The sequence below is a fragment of the Tuber melanosporum genome (genome assembly GCF_000151645.1).
Source record: "Tuber melanosporum whole genome shotgun sequence assembly, scaffold_48, strain Mel28".
Lineage (NCBI taxonomy): Eukaryota > Fungi > Ascomycota > Pezizomycetes > Pezizales > Tuberaceae > Tuber > Tuber melanosporum.
The window spans coordinates 142,770-157,605 of record NW_003299093.1 but is presented as its reverse complement, the minus strand read 5'-3'; the positions used below and the strand labels follow the sequence as shown (position 1 = coordinate 157,605).

Sequence of the window (14,836 nt, the reverse complement as noted above, 5' to 3'; positions counted from 1 at the left end):
CTGGTCAGGAGTGTTTACCGGGCTTGCCTATTGAGGGCCAGGTTCGAACACATCAGGGCCAAGATAGCTGAGAGCCAGGACCCGGACATTTTTCGGCTAGCACGAAAATTGGAAGCCAAGCGGATGCTTCCCTCCATGACCAGGCCAGATGGGTCCTACGCCACAACACATTCCGACATCAGCGACCTGGTCGCACAACAGCTATCCCCTGGCGATCCTGCTCCTTGGAAGGACTCCGTAATTGATATGGACAGTGCCCAGGAAATGGAGATTGCCCTCGCTAGGTCCCCTACAAACACGGGCCCAGGAGAAGATGATATTGGGTATCCCTTCATAAGGTTCTAGAAGTGAAGGGATGTGGCAACTTTGAGACGTTTGGTCGACTATGGGTTACGTCACAATATTCCGGATTGGCATCGGGCAGAGGTAGTGCTCATACCGAAGATTGACAAACCCAGATACGATGTTGTCAAGTTATGGAGAATGATACACCTCCTCCTAACGCCTACAAAGGTTGCAGAACGCGTGGTCTTGCTGAGACTGGCCATATGTCTTGACCTGGGGGAAACACAATTTGGTTCTCACCAGAAGAGGGGGGTTCATGACACCATGGCGGTGGTCTTTGAGTTCCTACGGCACAATGAGGGCTATAAACGACTGATCTTGTCCATGGACGTTGAACGAGGATTCAATAACATTGATGTTGACCTTCTGTCAGACTTCCTGGTCGCCCGGGGGTGTCCATTGAACCTGTGTCAGTGGGTGCGAAGATGGACGTCCTGCCGGTCAATTCGCTTCCGGTTTAATGGATGCGGCTCTAAGGCCTACTATGTCAGCAAAGGGGTGCCTCAGGGCTCGCCTCTTTCTCCTTTTCTCTTCGGGGCCTACGTGGTGGATATATTCACACCGTGAATGCGCTACTCCCCTGGGGTCCGACAATTGGTGATCTCATATGTTGATGACGGGGTCATCATGGTGGCTGCAGATTCTTGCAATGCTGCCCGGTACCATACGGGGGAAATTTTTGCAGACTGCGATCGCATAGCAAGGGCTAGGGGGATGGGGTTTAGTGCCCTCAAGACCCAGTGGATCGGGTTTGGGGACAGGGCGTGAGGAGGTATGGAGTTGTTGGGAGAGGTGGTTTTGCCTTCTGAGGATTTACGGGTTCTTGGGTATAGGTTTAATGTATTTCTTAACTTTTCTGCTCATGTAAAGTATTGGTTGGAAAGAGGGTTGGGTGTTAGGAGAAGGATTTCGGCATTGGGAAGGAGGTTTGGGAGCGTTGGAGAGCTTGGGGCATGGGAGACTTACCGCTTGGTGCAGGCAGCATCCCTTCCGACCGTGTATTACAGGCTTGAGTTTGTAACCGACTATGGGTCGTATGTGAAACAGATTCAGGTCCACGTCAACGACTGCTTCCGATCAGTCTTCCGGACCCCCATGAGGCTGGCAAACAATATACTGCTGGCTGAGTTTGGAACACCACCTGTTGCCATCCAAGGAAGGTATCTGCAGAGGAGGTGCTACAGCCAATTTATTAACTACCGATACTGTGATCGACACCCGTGGTTCGGTGAGATACGGCATGACTGGAAACAGGAAGGAATGGTGGTACACTGGCAGAACTCAGACAAGGAGCTCACCTGCTGCCCCACGATTACGATTGGGAAGGACAAGGCGGTGATGGCTGCACGCCACTATTCGCTGTACACAGATCTCTGCAAGTTCTCGGATGTGGTTATATACACGGACGGGTCCAAGTCCGCTGAAGGGGCTGGTGCGGCATGGGCAATATTTGAGAAAGGAGCCCTGACCTGTGTTGATGGGTGCTCGGTTCCTCCGTCTTGGAGCATTGTTGAATGCGAGCTGTTTGCAGTTGTTTGTGCACTCCAATATGCCCGAATGATGGCCAAGAGGCGCCCAGTCCATGTGTTTCTGGACTGTGTGCCTGCCCTCACCCTGGTAGACGGGATGTTTCCGGAAGGAGATTCGGCTGAAATGTGGGAAGCTATGGTGCCATTTTTCAATGAGTTCAGCCATGTCAACATTAGCTGAGTTCCGGGACACATGGGCATTGATGGCAATGAGACGGTGGATAAAAAGGCTAAGGCCTGCGTGGGGCACCCATTGCGGCCGGTGAGTTGGGAAGGGGTAAGCTTTGGGATTGGGCGTGCAGCATTGGCCCGAGAATTGCGAAAAGTAGAGTGGGGTTCATGGCACGACAGGGAGGGACACGGGTATTATGCTCGTGAACCTAGGGCACCTCGACATCTTCGAGGCCTCACCCGTATGGACTCCTATGTTTTACTGATAATTCGCAGCGGGACCGGTTTGGTCGGGCATGACAGCTGTGCAGGGAAGGATGATAGACACCACTGGACTAAGTGCCCCCGCTATGCTATAGGGCGGCCCGCTAATGAGGACTTGTACAAGGATACGACGATATTGCAGTGGAAGTCCTGGTGGGTAAGCTACAGGTGGTTAGGCCTAGGAATTCCCCGGCATGTTGAGACGGTGGATGGGGAATTGGTAGTGGCAGGTAACCTCTTTGACGGCACACTGATAGTGGAAAGAAGTGGTCAGTTGGCGACGGTAGGGGACCCCACGACCTGCACCCAGTGTGAGAAGAAACATGATGGCAGTGGATACGTTCTACCGGGGTTGGTAACCATGCCGAAGAAGTGGTTTTTCTTGCCCGACCAGCGACGCTGTGATTGTCCCTGCTGTGGGACTGCGATTTCAGCGACGGCCACCCAGAAACGAGTCACCTTCACCGAACACTTTGAGAAAAAGCCCCACTATTTACGAACGTATCACGATTGGTTTTGGCATTCTCGGCACCAGCAATGGGACGAGCTGGACCTCGCGACTCGGACGTTGGTGGTTTTGCGGTGGGCTAAGACAAAAGGGTTGTTGAAAGAGGAGCGTTGTTCATTTTGTGGGATGGTTTTGGCCGAGGGATACGCGGACCGGAGACTACACTATAAAAGGACGGAGGAATGTTGGGATAGACTGTATGTTTCCTTTGTTGAGTATGTGGGACAGATTGTGTTGGAGGCGGATAGGGGTGAGGGTATGAGACGGTGGCTGGGTGGCGAGGTGGGAAGACGCATTAATCCGGGACAGTACTAGTTGCTGTGAGCGCCCGTGAGCCCATTTAGGTAGTGATTTTGGGATTTATATTTGGGGGGAGTGATTGTGAGGCGGAATGGTCCGCGGTAGTGTATTTTAGATAGTTTTGGTTTTTTATGGGGCGTGGGGGAGACTGGTCGTATGCCGGTATCGGTGGTACTAGTATAAATAAAATTAGATTAAAATTAGATTGAATTCTAAGTACTTTTCCTACTTATTACTTTAACTAATATAAAACATCTTTACGATCTTCATCTTTATTGCACCGTTATTGTTACGCCAAGAACAGTCCTTCATAAAGATGAGTTAGAGAAAACTTACGATAGGCATTCCCAATAGAAGACAAAGGTCTTGTACTATCGGTAATGTAGGCAGAGGCCTAGAGCTATCGTAAGACAAAGAAAGAGGAAGCCAGAAAGAGAAGTATCGTTTCCTGTCGCCAAGAACTAACAATCTAGAGAGGGATTGTTACATCATGTCTTTTGTTGGGTTTTAACAGAGTCCTTAGTTCTCGCGATACAAAACGCCCTTGGGTTAGACTGATGACCTTCCCAAGTATCAATGCGTTGTACCAGCCGCATCAATCCGCTGGGGAGGGGGCCTCACCGGCCCCCCTCCTCCTTGTTACTACATGTTTCTATGGTCGGAATCCTACGATGTTGTTTATCACCGTTCCCTTGGAAGTTTTGTCCTTGTAGCATATACTGTGGTTCAGCCAGGTGTCTCCTCCTCGCCTCAGTGGGGATGGCTTTGACCCTGAAAAATCTTACCCACTGGTGTGGTTTTCATTGCTACCTGGGGTGGTATGGGACGATTGGCTGCCAGATACTCGTGTTGTCTGTACATTTGGGTGGTTCGGTTGTGGTCTGTGGTTGGCGGCTTCACCCATTGCAAGTGGGGCCTACCTTCTATTTGTCTGCTTCTGTTCGTTCCCCCTCTCCCTTCTTGTCGCATCAGTTGGGAATGCCTCTTGCCCGTCGTTTGGTCCGTGCCTGTTGCCGGACCTGTGGGGCTGGCTTTGGCCAGCTCTGCTTACCTTTTCCCAATTTGGTTGGACTTCAGTTTGGCTGGGTTGGGTGGTGTGGCTAGTGCCGATGCCTTCGGGTATTGGTGCTGCCTTCTTTGTGGCTCCCGGCTGTGGCTGGTGGGCCCCTCTCAGCTATACGGTATTGAGGGTTGGGGCTCTGTTGGGTGGCCAAGACCAGTAGCCGTTCATTGGGGCTAGGTATAAGCTGTCCTGTGGCTATCGGATGGTTGATCTGTCTTAGGGGCTGAGGGGGCTGGATGGGCTCTGTGACACCTGGTGAGTGGGGCTTGGGGGGGGCGGATTGGGAGGAGAGAGGCACCTGTGAGCACCGGTCGGGCATGTATCAGGTTGGGCGATATCTAATTAAGTGTTTCCGGCCTAATAGGGCTGTTGGGTAAAGCTGCTGAGTGCTGTAAAGCTCTTCGACGACCTGGATGGTTGATGGCCACCTGTGCGGATAGTGGGTTGTGACCACCTGGTTGGACTTGTTTGGGTCTTGTGTGCTGGGTTTTGTGGGGTTTGTTTGGTTTCTTTGGTTTGGCAATGGGCATGGCAGGCAGGGGCAAGGCACCATGGGTAGGAGATAGGCTCCACTGACTATTTAGGTCTGTCACCACCTCTATGTATTTTCTACGTTTATGAGTTTGTTTTTGGGGGACAGGCAGCAGGTACAGGTCCTCCTCACCATTACGCTCTTCGGAGGTACTTGGCAAAGTGGGTTCATAGGGTCGATGGCCTGGCATGCGGATGCGAGAGGTGGACATGTTTGTCACCTCCTCTCTGCCATTGTATCGCCTGTAGGTTATGTGTGTTTGTTTGTTGGTTTTCTATTGTGGTGGGGGTTTCGTGGGATGGTATTCAGACCGAATGGTAGTGGTTTTTAATTTTTTGGACGAGGAACCTGGTCAGGTCGGTCTTTTGCTCGGCTTCAGCTATGCTTAGTGCTGGTTGGCTTCATACCAGAGGGGCTACAGACTTGGATCAGGGTAGGCGCTTGGTTGTTTGATGGTCTTGTAATTAGTTCTCATGCGGGCATGACTCAGGGATGGCAGGTGCGGGGCCATAGACTTAGTTAGCTTATGATTAATGGTATACCGGTTAGTGGTATCCCTGTGCTGGTGGGGGCTCGTCGTATGCCAGTGTTGGCGGTACGAGTTTAAATAAAATTAGATTGAATTCTAAGTACTTTTCCTACTTATTACTTTAACAAATATAAAACACCTTTACAATCTTTATCTTTGTTGCAACGCTATCGTTACGTCAAGGAAAGTCCTTCACGAAGATGAGTTAGAGAAAGCTTATGATAGGCGTTCCCGATAAAAGACAAAGGTCTTGTACTATCGGTAACGTAGGTAGAGGCCTAGAGCTATCGTAAGATAAAGAAAGAAGAAGAGAGAAAAGAGAAGTATCGTTCCTTGTCGCTAAGAACTAACTGTCCAAAGGGGGATCGTTACATCCTGTTAGGACTGATGGCCTTGAAAACATGCTTGAAGTCTTCTGACTGGTATTTTGTACTGTCATGCAATTTCAGCAAAGTTTAAATACTTGTTACTACTGGTGTATAGAAAGACGACAGTGGCTTGAATTAAAATCTCAATATCAGTATATGGTTCAACCCACTGGCTTGGAAGAATAAACACTGGAGCTGGAGGCATGATTGATTGCTGTATGGATCAACTCTTTGTGAAGTGAAAGTATCTCTATTATTTCAAAACTACGAATATTTAAATTTATAAAGTTGTCTTGAGTTGCAAAGTGCCATTGAGCTACAAAGTGCTATTGAGTTACAAAGGGCCATTGAGCCACAAAGTGCCATTGAGCCACAAAGTACTGTTGAGCCACAGAGTTACCACGGGGAGCCATAAAGTGCCGTTGAGCCATAAAGTACCGTTGAGATGTCAGGCACGAGTAGGTCGATAGAGGGGAAGCAATCCTAAAAAATTTATATGAGGATTTGGTCTTTGGTGCTGGTGATGGATTTAAGTTGACTACGCAAGATTAGACCTCGTCTGGTGTGGTGAGCAGGTACGATACCGGGGCGGAGGGAAAAATACATATAGGGGTGCCTACTTTTGGCAGGTCGGGAGGATTCTTGGCTGCCGTACTATGCTTGTAGTATATCTTGTTGTTCCGGGGTCAAATTTTTTTTGGGGGGGGTTATTATCGATTTAGCGGATCTTATACGGAGTTTTTGATCTTGTTTTTCTCGGAAAGAGTCTTATCGTGTATTAATACCACCGCTTCGTGCGGTATTCTAATTAGACCTTTTTTGAACCAAGTCATTTCAAATTTCCCACTACCGTATTCAATCCCTCCAAGCAGTATCCCCTCACAAACCGCCCTTCCACTCGAAAATCTATCCCCCACGGGGTTCTCCACTTTTTCTTGGTATACATGCAGCGGGCAAGCAGAGCCCTTAAGAAGAAATTACTAGAATACGTGGAAAAGGAAATCCGTGCATAACAGAGTCTCCATATGTACAAATTTATCACCCCTTCCCTCGAATATCGGTAGCAACCCAAACGCCTCGGACCCGGCTCCGGAAAAGCCTCCACCCCAAGTGAAAATGCACCCTCTCCCGCAGCACCACACTTTCTTTCACACCCGGTGACCGCCCATCCCGGTCATGGGGCGCCTAGAGGAACTTCATCAAGCCCGACGCTGAGTTGTACATTTTTACACCACCTAAGCGCCACAAACACACTCGAATACCGGTATGATAGGAGAAAGAGTATTGATAGGGCTTTCCAAGTGGTAGTAGAGCGCTGGGTTTTTTCTTCTTTCTCTCTTGTAGTGAGGACCGTCCCACACTGGGAGGGTTTCGGCGACCTCCGCTGGATGGCGCACCGGTGCTTGTCTTATGTTTGGGCATGCAACGTACAGTACCTGTGGTATGTTAATCATATGGCGCCGCGCTCGGTGGGCGTGAGGCGATGCTTCACGAGGGGTATGGAGGTGGAGAGCAGTGGAAGTGGTGGGTGTGGGCTGTAAACAGCCCGAGATGGGGCCCGGTGTCGTCATGGAGTATCACTCGGTATGCGGGTGATGGACTGGATTATGAGGGTGGTATGATAGTATCATAAGGTTACTGCACACCGCACACTGAGCTCATGCTCTCGCTCTCCGGGATTTCTTTTCCACCCACTTAGCCTCCCTGCTAGCCGTGTCCACGTTTTCTCTTTAGGCGGAAGAATGGCATCTTCTTTTCTTCTCCTTCTAAATTTTATAGCATTAGCGTCCCGAATGGGACAATCTGATGGATATAACAATTCGCAATTCAGCGTATGTACAGTACTGTACGGGCCTCCCAATCGATTCCTTTGTGTGTTCATTTATCCTCTCTAATCAGGGGTTCGATTTTCGTCAAAAAAAAAAATCTCGTTTTTTATATACAATGGTGGCCCGTCAAAAAGTGCTACTCTTAGAGTCTGAGTGAATCCCCTTCGTCGAGTAATGCTTAACGTAAAACAACCGTAGTCAGGTTATCACCATACATGTTCCTCACGGCTCCACCCGATCCCTAACCAGAAAAAGAAGAGAGCTCGTGGGAGCGCTGTTGGTTAAGCATTATCACCGTTACCCTATCTCTGCGCTGAAAAAGGATCCCAAAAACAGAGCCACAAAGCCCCAGCCCCCGAAATACTTCTTCTCCCTGTTCCGCGCGGTACAGAATCCCACACTGTGGTACTAAATTATCATACCGACAACTCCATCCACCCATCCATCCATCCATAATAGGAGTCTTTTGAATCCTTATAAAATTCCCTGGATAATATTATAATCCAGTCCAGCGTTACACAGACCCACCTACACACCTCAATGAAAAATGCATGCTGCCCGGGCGACGACTGGGCAGGTATTGGAAGCTAATATCAACAATGGGGCCAAAAGGTAAAGCGGTATCCGGGGAATGTGTTAACGAGCACAATGCCAGCTCCATTCACCCTCCACAGTACATAGCCGCAGTGGGGCTGACTGATAGCTCTTGGTCAGGATGAACTCGGGCGATGGTGGCTGCCGGCGGGGACCGATTCATCAACAGTGGCTGTGGGGAGGGATGGTTTCATCGGCATCCCGATCGATGATTGGGGGGGGAGGGTCAATCACGGAATTCCGTCGCGAGACGGGTATCCCTACAGCGCAGTAGGAGTGCGAAATAATTGTCACGGTATCATATGATGGACAATATACGGTGACTGCAGTGGTCAGGCACTAACAGAGACATGTTGGCGATGATGATCTGCCGGGCGGGCGAGGGGGTCAACAAGATGGTCAGACCAAACGGCCAAGCTCCGCGTGCCTCCGCCCGGGACGTGCCCTGGGATTTCACCCTCCGTTGCCGCACCGCCACCTGAACCGCAAGTCCATCTATCAGAGCCTCGCACGGCGAGCACTGTTTAGTGTTGGACGGAAGTGTTTCTTGGCTGCTCACCGCATGTTTCCCCTATGGCAACGACTTCACAACCCTAACCCTCTTGGTATCAACTACTCCGACGCCTCTATGTTTGACTACTGGTTAGTCCTACACATCAAACGCCATATGTGACAACATCTGCGACGATACCTGCGACGACTCCATGTTAGGAGGCTACCCCTATCATATGGAAATACCGACTATCCTCGGTCAGAACATACCCTCGGTCAAGTTCACTTACCCTCGGCCGAAGCGGCACAAATGGGCGATAGTGAGACTGAACGTGATGGAGAACACGGCATACGCTGGAAGTATGTGGAAGCAGATTAGTATGATCTAGGGAAGGATAAAAGGCAGCTTGTTTTTCCTTGATAGTTGTTTTCGTTCGTTATCCAATCTGTCTCTCTTTCCTCCGTTACTCGCATTTGGGTCATATCAGTCTTTCCCGTTTCTTATTACCTATTGTTGTTCTTTGCGAGAATACTTCTCCAGTTCGGATATTGAAATTTATCTTTACATCTTTGCCCTGCTTAAGTCAACATTGTCCAAATCGCTGCCGTAATCCTTTGTTGTTTAAAATTTAGTCACCCCCGACTGGAACCTTCCAAGGGGCCAACTTTCCACCCTATCTACCTACCATATCGGGGCGATGCCCATTCTTGCAATCTTCAATAGCTGTGTTTGGTGCCGGGTATCATATGATCTGGCCAACTGGAGTTTGGAAAGTTTGTTCGAAACACCTCCAGGAGGGTATTCAGCATCTGCTTATCCGTAATTGAATAGGTTTTATAGTATCTAAAAGGGGGTGATGTTGGATTACTGATTGAAAATTTTGGATAAATTTAGTCTTAAAAGCATAATACTGTATCAGCTAACTTCAAATCGCCCCACTAGCTACACCGATCCTAACTTCTAACAGAGATACCGCTACAATGACGCCGCCTCCATTTACTTCCTACAAATACTTTCTGCATCCCAATTCTCACTTCCAATACAAGGCTTGCACATGAACAACTCTTCCTTATCCCACCTAGCCTTAATCCTAAGCAACTTGTCATAGTTTTCTCCCCAGAAAACCTTCTGCCAGTGCCTCTCATTCAGGTCCGCTTCATTGATATAAGCACCCATATCAGGTTCTAGCGCAGCGAGGACAGGTGCCTCGACATCCGTCATGTTCCGTGCTATAATGGCCTGCTCCTGGAAAGAAGTGCTAGTTTCCCACCCTCGCGCAAACACAAGATGGACGAGAGCCTTTCGCCAGGACGGGTTAAGAGCCGAATCGATGGTACCCTTGTTCCTGGCGACTTGGCCACCCGCAACGACATGCCCAATGAATACTGTATTCTGGTTTGGCCCGATGGTCTTGAAGACTTCGGATAACCTCCCTGGCCCATCGGCGGACTCGAGAAATTTACGAGAGATAAGGCGGGAGGATAACAGGGATAAGCCACCGGTCACGTCGGTACCATTTAGAATCGTGTCTATCCCAACACTGGCGGGAAACGGGGGAAGCTGGCTCCATTGTACCTGTGAATTGGTGTACTCACGCGCTTTCTGGACGAGCGGCGCAAAGAGGGCTTCGGTGGCGTTGGGGTTAGATTGACCGGCGAAGAACCCGCCAATTATAATGCTGTTTGTCTCGTGGAATATATAGTAGTATCCTGATCCACCCGCATCGCTGAACTTGGGGAGGAAAGCATGGAAGTCTGCTGTGAACGAGTAGAATTGATTCCTGTCTGGGATTGTTGCGTTCAAACTTGCAGCTAGCATGATGGTATCGGGGAAGGTGCGAATGGTAACGGACGTTACCACCCCGAATGTGCCACCACCACCGCCTCGAAGAGCCCAGAAGAGATCCGAATTTTGGCACTCATTAGCGGTTACATGTTTGCCCTAGCGGAGTAGACGGTTAATTGTTTATACGGGTAATCTGGTGAGGTATTTGTGCGAGAAGCTTACATCTGCAGTAACAACGGTGAACTGATAAGCGTTATCAGACGCCATCCCCTTCCACGGTCCCAAAGGCGAATGTCCACCCCCTTGAATGAAACCTCCGGCGGCACCGACCGTATTAGCAAGCCCGACCACCGCAGTTTTCCCCTTAGCCGCCAATGCCGAATATAATGGCTTCAGCTGTACTCCGGCGCCAATAGTAACCGCCTCTTCGCCCTTCTTCCACTTGCAACTTTCCGGCGTAAAATTTCCCGAGAACTCGATATTGTTCATGTTGTGTGTCCAGATTTGCAATGACCCCCTACCCGCTGATCGCCCAAGATAATCATGCCCGGAGTTTTTGATGACAAGTCGAAGGTTCTTTTCGCGAGCAAAGTCGACAGCCTTTTGAATCTGTGCTGGGGAGGTTGCTGCAACGGCATATACCGGTACATTTCCTTGGCCGCATGGAGAAGATCTGGGAGTATCGATGTAGCAGGTCTCATTTTTAACAGCTGAGGTCTCAAAATTTATTTGTTGATATCCACCTTCGCAAGGGAGGAAAATTGTTAGCGCAGACCGGGTTTGTAGAGGATTCAAGGGGTGCTTACCCGGGAAGCTTCCCCTCCAAACTGATAGCTTATAGTTGGTTTTGGCATTCTCGCAAGCTGCTTGATCAAATGCCGGATCATGACAGGGTGACGCAACGGGTTTGACAGCAATCAGAGATCCAGAAACCGACGCGTTAAAAGAGGCCCATTCAGATGGTTTAGGCCAGCAAGGATCGGTCGGAAGACATCGGCATTGAGAGTAGTGTTGGCTCTCCGAGTCAGAATCGTCAGTTGTGAGGCCAAGCGGAAAAAAGAGGATGGCCGAGAGGGCAATTGAAAGGATAGGAAACTTCATCACGAGAATGAATATTATCGACTGGGCTATTTTTTGAGGTTAGCCCGAATTGAACGACATCCAGGAGATCGGAGTCGTGCTCTTATATATTTCACGAAACCAACCATCTAACCATGAGGCCAAGGGAAAACCAGTTTCATCAAGTAGCCGGCCAATGCCTATCAAGTTTCTCACTCACTCACTCACTCACTCACTCACTCACTCACTCGCCCACTCGCCCACCCACTATAGACCAAAAGGCATCCATATCCGCACTGTCCTTCCACCGTCTGAGCCATTATGATCGCCTTGGTGACGTTCGAATGGCAACGATTTTGCGGTTGCTGTTACACACTCTCGACAGGGCGCAGCCTCGCCCGAGGTGCAGATCCCTGTACTGTACAGTACTGCACTTGCATCCTTCTTTCCACAAAATCCGCTTATGAGGTTTGCGGCTCCCTGAATACGAGGTTCTGGGGAATCAGGGTAACCGGGAAACCACAGGATATCGTACCAACACGCGTTCTCGGCGGCCGACCTCCGTTGCGGAGGTCAGGCCGATTTTCCATTATATCGGTGGTGCTTGAATGCGCCCAGGCGCAGTGGTTAGGCTCTTCCAGCACTTTACCGTGTTTTTCTCGTATATACTACTTGAGTTGATCTGTTGTCCGGTGGTGAATACGATAGTTGCAAGGCTTACTGTGCCGTTGAGTATGGTAGGGCATGGAATACAGTACGGTGCAATCATTGGTGAGATCCAGCGTGCTCCGCTGGCATCATTCGTAGTCTTTCACTAAAGATGGAACATGTATGATCGGTCTAAAAACCACTCACTCGGAATACTTTTTCGCCGGAATCGGGTCCTCTCAAGACCTTGAGTTATTATTATCGTTTCCTTAAAGGTGGTTTATTGTATGGGGAAGTGTAAGTCTAGGACAAAGATCACGGAATTTGGCTAGAATGTGCAAACAAGTAGGAGGTTGCTGGAAACGTGCCCCCAAACAAAACACCAGTTACCAATGTGTTAATACACACTGTCCGGCAACAATGAACTAGGAAAATTTGGATAATTCAACCTAGAGATTCATATGGATAAATGCCAGATCACTGGAATTGTTCCACAAGATCTAAAGGTCACTTTCAATAAAAATTAATAAATTTATAACTCTAAACTTCCTATGGATGCACCTCACATAATCAGGGCTTGGAGAGCGGGGATTACTTGTGGTTGCTCCCGGTAGCCAATTGAAATCGTCATTTTATATGGAAAACCTGCTTAGGGGAGGGGCACACTTCTTTCTCGGCTTTTGATGCCGAGATCGTATTCAAATACCAGTATATTTTAGAGAGCGATCAGGTAAACACCTCACAAATGCAGAATGAACCCTCCAATTGACTGTTGGCCTATGATACCAGTCAAGAGGCCCTAACGACCAAAAACTATTCCAAGACATCGATTTCTCCGCCCAAAATGTCCTGCGCAAGGCACTACAACTGCAGGCACCGCCAGTTCGGGAAACTAGCCCTGCCATTGTAGTCCCGATGCTCCCCATCCCTGAGTTCTTGCACCGATACTATAGCAGGTCCTGCTGACCCCATTTCATCCCGCGCCACAATTATTGTTGTTGTTTGGACTTTTATGGTCAGGAGTTTGGACTGGAATCAGTAAGGTATCTGGAAAGGCTCACACATGGGGCAATTCAGCCCCGGGGCTGGAAAGCGTTTCTTTTTGAGATGTTTTCGAGTCGGTGGACTCGATTAGCGAATATATCGCCTTCTTTTGCATTCAGATCTGATAGACCGCACTGAAAATCTGGTGCCCGAAAACCCCCCCCTTTTTCGACAGCGGAGCTGAGTGGCCTTTAAGGGTGCGTTTGGTTTGCCCGCCAGTTTTTTTTCAAACCTTCATATCGGCAAAATGTCAGTTGCTCGGGAAAGCGTGATAATGACAAGTTCATGGTTTGGGCCCAGGCTCAAGTCACAGTGTCGGTCGTGTCTGGCCGCCCAGAATATCGGTAGAGTGCTAAGACTTGTAGTTTTTTATGTGGGGGTGAGATACTGTGCTTGAGTATCATGCCCGTATATCGATGAACAGAAAAGTTGGGTGTAGGCGTCCCCGTTAAATGGGCTGAGAAGATAGATACGGCATGATTTTTTATACATATCGAATTGGAGGCTACCCTGAACTCCTATAAGGATTGGGATTCGGCAAAGTGAATGGATGAAAGGATTTTAGCTTGTGTGGGTTCGGGAAGGCGCGGCGTATGTGTTCGGGTATGGTTGATTTCAAGTTCTTCTTTCCTCCTTGCTCTTTCTCTGGCTCTGATACGAGGGTTAGGGGTCGTCGTTCACGGAGGGTGGGAAAATATTGGTCTGAGAAATTATTTCGGGAACCCTTTGTTCTGAGCTCACTACTGCAACTTGATTTTTTCGAGTCAACTAAGCATGCTGCTCGAGAGCGTAACTTCTGCCATTGCCATCACCATCACCCTGATTCACCCAATATCCTACCCAACTAAAGCATTTTACAATGTAACAGCCTTGGTCCCACTTCTAAACAGATTGCACAATAAGAATTATGAAATTGTGTTTGGTCTGGAAGAGATTGCTTGCAAGTGGCAGTAGAACTTTAGAATCTCAAATTAGTTTAATTCTTATATCTAGAGGGGAATGAAAATGTAAGCAGTAATGCAATATACTAACTGGTTCAGGTTTTCAACTTCTGTTATAGTGTTATATTTCCCTTCATAATATTTATTGTATACATGCCTCCTCCCCCCTCCTTCCAGTATAAGTTTAAACTCTATCTTTTTTTTCTCCTTTCTCTATAGACCTTTCTTGGCACTTCTGAGCCAGATCTATATAATGAGGTCTCTCCCTCCTCCTTCTCTTCTTCCTTCTTTTCTCATTACTCTATTCAACTCTCTTTTCCATATACATATACATACAACTTGATGTTAGTATCTTCCATCCATACTATGATTGCCAAGTATTACTACTTGAAAGCATGTCTACCTGAGTAGTTTATTAATTAATTTATTTCCTCTTTGTTTTACATTCTATCTACTACTCTATTTATTTATTTTTTCTCCTTTTTTTTTTTATGTTATATTAGTAGTTTTATACTAATATGTTTATTTACTGCAGTAACTATATGCCCAACTATGTGGGTACTCAATTTACTGTGGTGGGTGGGTGGGCAACCTGTCAATATATCGGAAAAATATGCAAGGATGGGTGGGCGGGCAACCTGCCATCATGCACCAGAGAAACCTTAAGAGAATAGGGATTTGAGTTTTTTTTTTTTGAATATTTGCTAATGTAAGTGAAAGCAGAATCTTCTAACATCAACAGGAGAATAATCTATTAGGATAGGTAAATGAGAAGAAAATTGACTAACTAAAACAGTTGTGGAATAGGGACCTGTGGGGGGGAAATTTAGGTAG

At 48.2% G+C, this 14,836-nt stretch overlaps 1 protein-coding gene across 1 annotated transcript; it reads right to left on the bottom strand.

The window, feature by feature from the left end:
• Positions 1–9,521: 9,521 nt before the first annotated feature.
• On the bottom strand, positions 9,522–11,411 carry GSTUM_00008522001 (uncharacterized protein; the record flags this gene model as incomplete). The annotated part of the gene is made up of 3 exons (XM_002840097.1): positions 9,522–10,466; positions 10,533–11,053; positions 11,117–11,411. The coding sequence occupies 3 exons, from the start codon at positions 11,409–11,411 to the stop codon at positions 9,522–9,524; spliced, it is 1,761 nt and encodes a 586-aa protein (XP_002840143.1).
• Positions 11,412–14,836: the final 3,425 nt, after the last annotated feature.